We start from the raw sequence: 5,302 nt of genomic DNA, 5'->3' as shown, positions 1-5,302 counted from the left end.
AGAGGGAGGCCTCGGTCAGGGGCTGGGACAGCATCTACAGCACAGTGATCGCCGTCCTCTGGGGCATCGGGGTTGTGGGGGGACGGCATGCTTAGGCAATGTGGGGACTCAGGCATGTCCTCTTCACCCGCAGCATCCACAACGGAGTAATCGCCGTCTTCCAGCGCAAAGGACTACCTGACCAGGAGCTCTTCAGCCTCAACGAGGGTGTCCGGTGAGTGTCCACCCAGCCCTCGGGCCCAGGTCCCAGAGGGCAGCAAGGGCCAGTCTCCCAGCCACCAGCAGCCATGCCAGGAAGCTGCTGATCACCCGAGATCCAGGTCTGGTAGGACAGTGACCCCAGGACTTGGTTTCCCTCTCACCCTGGACCACACTCTGCTCCTTCCTGTGTCCTTTACAGGAAGCAGGGCCAGGCGGTGACAGTGGCCCCAGACAACACCCATTCCCCACCACGGCAGTTGAGGGTGTGTATTCTGCACAAGAGGAAGGGCCCACCTGCCTCCTAATGGACAGGCCTTCAGAGCCCTGCCAATGCCCTCGTGAGAGGAGGGCACACGTCAGCTGGCCCCTCAGAACTGCCTGCTGTCACAGCTGTCAGTGCTATTAATGTGGTTCACAGGTCTGGTGGTCACTGGTCACACAGGACCAAGAGACCATAACCAGACTGTCTCCCCGTTCCTGACCTGCAGTCCACCGTCAGGAGTCCCATGGTACAGAACCTAGCTGGGGTAGTGAGAACCGTCCAGGGCGGAGCCGGGCCCGTGGGGTGAGGACAAGCCCTGGTTAAAGCAGTGTCCTGCTGGGAGTGTGGTTACGAGTCGGCTCTGACCCACAGTGACCCCTGCGTGCTGAGTAGAACTGCTCCATTCGGTTACAGGACTGGGACTCTCGTAAGCCCATCCCCAGGCCTGTCCTCCCAGGTACTCCTGGCTGGATTCAAACCTACAACCTTCAGGCTGAATACACGGTCATAGGAACCTTTTGAGAGCAGATGAGAGCTGCTTCATGGGACTTCTTGGACTGAAATCTATGGAAGCAGATTGCCAGGCCTTTTCTGCTGGTGACGCCAACCTTTCTGTTCCCAGAGAGTGCTTTAGCCATTGCACCAGCAGGCTGATGGCCGTATGTGAGGTCACAGTCGATGCTGGCTCTTAGGGACCCTGGAGGACAGAAGAAAGCTGGTTCCCAGTGCCTCCAAAGTACTAAACTTTGTGGGAGTGGACTGCCCGCCTTCTCTGTAGATTCAAACTACTGACCTGGTTAGCAGTGGAGGGAGCCCATGCTCACTTTTGTATCTGACCCCCACCCTGCACCAGTGTGGGCTCTTGAACCTTGGAAAGCTCACTGTGTCAAGGTAAAAACGTGGGGACCAAGCAGGAGATAAATCTCGGGTGTCAACCTTGACAGTGGCCCGGTGCCTGGGGGTGGCCTGCAGTAGACACTCAACGTCCCCCAGACCCTCTGCTTTTCCCAGCACTGGCCACCTGACTGTGCCCAAAGTATGTGAGACCAACGGTGTCACGGTCCTAGTGCCTAAGGGTCCAAATGGGGACCTCTGTCCGAATGTGGAGTCCTTTCTGGTTAGCACCCTCTGGCATCTCTGGTCCCCTTGCCTTGTACACATTGGGGAGGGGGTGTCTGTGTGCTCACACGTGTGTCTGACCTCTTGGTTCAGGTTTCATGCTCAAACACGAGCCTCTTTACGAAAACCCTCCTTTCCAAACAGGTTGGACTCTCAGGTGTTGGGCTGAGGGCTGTCGCAGGTGTGGGAGGGGACCATAATCCAAACAAAGGACATAGGTAAACTGTAGGGGACAATGAGTGGGAGTCCTGGGGCCTGGGTGTCGGGGACTGAGAGAGGGTAATCAGAGTGACCCCAGTGGTCCTCAGGTCCTCTGTGAAATGAGTGAAGATGACCTGAGACTGGACAACAGTGCTGGTCCAGCCCCTTCGTGGCCTTGTGACAGACAGGACATGCCCCCGCTACATCTCATTTGTTTTATGAGCTGAACAGATAATGTTCCCAGCCGCCCCCAGCCCGGGTCCTGCCCACTGCCCACAGCCTCTCACTCCCACTCCCTCCTCTCGGCCCCTCCCCCACAGGCAGCTGCTGAAGACAGAGCTGGGGTCATTCTTCACGGAGTACCTGCAGGTGGGTGTCCTGAGCCGGCCGGTGGGGGTGGGGATGGTGACCCAACAGGGACAGGGTGCCAGCTCTCCCATGTATTCCTGGACTCTAGACCACTGTCCACTGTGACTCGGTCCCCACCTCCCCAGTGAGGGTTGTGAAGGGACCTCGAAGCTTCTGTGTAGTCATAGCATTGTGCTCACAGTGGAGATTGTCCGTCTTCCACTCCCAGAAATTCCAGGTCACAGCCCTGAGTCCAAGTCAGGCACTGGGCCCTTCTGCGGGAGCTCTGGTGGGGTGAGGGTGGACCCCACCGGTCACTCTGCACGAGGAAGATGAGGTAGCGTGCTTCCTCAGACCTGCACACACCTTTGGTGGTTCTGCGCCACGTGCCAGGTGGAGTCTCGGTCCACCCTGTGGTGACGGGTTGGTTTATTGGCCCAAATGGTGTCAGCAGCATCTCAGGCACCCTCAGCCATGCAGGGCCATCACGGCCGAGGCTTCCGTCAGGCCACCCAGCCTGCAGTGCAAATTAGCCCACACGGAGAGGGCCAGCCAGAGTCACCCGGACTAGGGGGACAGTGAGCCGCTCCTAAACCAGTGTCTCTGTGGCCCCCACTCCTCGGCCAACCTCAGGGTGTTGGGGGCAGGGTTTCAGGCCCCCACAATGAACCAATATGGAAACCAGGCAAGTCACACCAACTTTGTGTGGTCACTCAGCGCACCGAGAAGTTCTGGTGGTGTTGACTGTAGCCTGTTAAGCATGTTATTGTTGTTTACCGTTGAGTCAGAACCGACACGCAGCTGACCCTCCAGTGGGTTTTGAGAGGCAGTTAATTGCACAGGAAGAGATTGCCCAGCCTTCTCCCACGGAGCAGCTGGTGGATTCGAACCACGTGCCTTTGGGATGGCAGCACAGCTTCTTCCCACTAGACCACCAGAGCTCCCTTGTGAAGTGTATAATAGCTAAAACCCTGCCTCATCCCCCTGGAGTCTGTCTTGAAGGTCATTCTGGAGCCACCTCCTGTCATACAGCGGGTGGGAGAGCTGTGGGCTTCATCCTCAGGTGGGAACCCTTCCCTGGTGGGACCCCACTGTAGACACTGACCAAGCCCCTGGTCACCTTGTAGAACCAGCTGCTGACCAAAGGCATGGTGATCCTCCGAGACAAGATCCACTTCTACGAGGGTGAGTGGTGGCGCGGTTGGGTTTAGGTGACTGCTCTGCCGGGCGTGGGCCCTGGGGGCTCTGGTTGGCAAGCTTGGCTCTCATGCTCAGGACGGCGGGGGGCGAGCAGAAATGAGCCGCTGGGGCAGGGGGGGCCGAGCCTGTGCCCGGGTGTGGACCGTATTAGAGAGTGCGCCTGTCCATGGCTTGTGGGCGCCCAGCGGGGCCATGGTGGTGTGAGGACACCGCTGCCTGGTGCGGTAGAGCCCCACCCAGAGGGCTGGGGGAGATCTGGCGGCATCGCCAAGGTTCTGCGAGGAGCTTACGAGGCTAAGGCTGCCCTCTCTTCAGAAAGGAGGAGGTGGAAGGGCCCAGCAAAGCAAGCCGGCAGTCTGCCTCTATGAGGATTATTGTTAGATGCTGTTGTTGGGGCCAATTCCAACTCGATTGCAATCCTGTCCTTTCCTGTCCCGTCCTCACCGTCCCTGCCATGGCCATTGTTGCTGTCCCGGGGCCAGTGCATCTTCGTCGTTTTCTCTGACCCTCCTTTCTCAACATGAGGTCCTGTTCCAGGTCTCACCCCTCCTGACAACATCCTCAAAATACGGAGGCCCAGTGTCTCCATCCCTGCCTCTCCAGAGCGCTCCGGCTACCCTTCCTCTGAGAGATTTGTTTGGGTTTTCACAGTCCACGGGGTAGTCAGTATTCTCCAACACCTCGATTCAAAAACAGTTCTTCTGTCATCTTTACTCACTTTCCAAGGTCTTTCAGGTTTTTCAATCCCCAGAGACAGGACTGAGGCTGTAGAAAGACATCGTTGGGATGGGTAGGGGAGCAGCTGAGCGAGGTCTGGATCCCAGTGGTCTCGGTGCTGGTCCACGCAGATGCGTTTTCTCCTGAGCTCCCCACATGAGACCTTGGGGACCTGTGAGGTTGGCCCAGTGACCCGCCCGTGGTCACACTGCAAAAAGTCAGGGCCAGAGGCAGGATTTGAACCCAGGTTTGCCTGACTCCTGAGCACACAAGAAGTGTGCTTTTAGAGGTGCATGGGGTCCTAGGAATCTCCCTGTCCAGCTTGAGGCCAGCAGGTCCCAGCACTCGGGGCTTCCCACCTCCACAAATGAGGGGCTGTGTGAGCTTCTAGGACAGGGGAGAGATCATGGGGGAACTTGAGGCAAACCCTCATTGCCCTGTTTGCCCTGTGCTGCAGGCCTACTGTGCACAGGGCCCTGGACTGGGTTCCCGCTCTGCAAACACTTGTGGAGTACATACTGTGCCCTGGTGACCTAGTGGTAAGACGCTGCACTGCAGTCCTAAAGGTGCCAGGTTTGGATCCATCAGCTGCTTCGTGGGAGAAGGACGGACAGTCTCCTTCCCTGCGATTTACTGCCCTGATAACTCACTGGAGGGTCAGCTCTGGTCAGTTCTGACTGAGCGACACACAGTAACAACTGTGGCCAGTCTCCGAGTGTTCCACACTTACTGATTTGTCCCAAAACCCTGTGAAGAAAGCCCCATTGTCAATGCCACCATGCATGTGGGGAAACTGAGGCACTGTGAGGCTAGGTCTTGCCCAGCATCAGAAGCACGGCCAAGCCCTGCTGCCCTCATTGCCTCCTAAGGCCTCCCGCTGGCCTGTGAGCCCATTTCACAGAGGAGTAAACTGAGGCCTGGGAACTGGGAGCTGCTGGTGCACATCAGGTGGGGCCTTTGAGGCCGGAACCTGAGGATCAACCAGATGGGATGTGGCAGGGTTAGGGTGTGGTGTTCTTGGAGGGGGCATCAGGTTTGGCACCCTGTAAAGGGGGCCTCCCACCCGCTCCTGACTCGGCACATTCCAGCGGTGCCCGTGCCTCCACCCTTCCCTCCGCAGGCGCCGGGCACCGTCAGAGAAGGGCTGCTTTGTGTGGCTGTGGAGTGCTGCCACTGCAGCCTGGCCACCTGGGGCCAGCGGTGCCCTGTGCCTCACAGCCCACCCTCCTCCTGCAAAGACAGAGACCCTTCCTC

The 5,302-nt window shown here is 58.2% G+C and overlaps 1 protein-coding gene across 1 annotated transcript in view; it reads left to right on the top strand.

The window, feature by feature from the left end:
• PRR5 (proline rich 5 (renal)) overlaps window positions 1–5,302 on the top strand; it is a 30,581-nt gene that overhangs the window by 16,693 nt on the left and 8,586 nt on the right. Inside the window, exons 2-4 of the mRNA XM_006888039.1 lie at window positions 134–214; window positions 2,104–2,152; window positions 3,259–3,316. Of these exons, the coding sequence (XP_006888101.1) occupies window positions 134–214; window positions 2,104–2,152; window positions 3,259–3,316 (188 nt within the window). The remainder of the gene's footprint in view (window positions 1–133; window positions 215–2,103; window positions 2,153–3,258; window positions 3,317–5,302) is intronic.

This window comes from Elephantulus edwardii, unplaced genomic scaffold (genome assembly GCF_000299155.1).
Source record: "Elephantulus edwardii isolate Elephantulus edwardi_28Jun2011 unplaced genomic scaffold, EleEdw1.0 scaffold00064, whole genome shotgun sequence".
Taxonomy (NCBI): Eukaryota; Metazoa; Chordata; class Mammalia; order Macroscelidea; family Macroscelididae; genus Elephantulus; species Elephantulus edwardii.
This window is presented reverse-complemented; position numbering and strand designations above follow the sequence as displayed.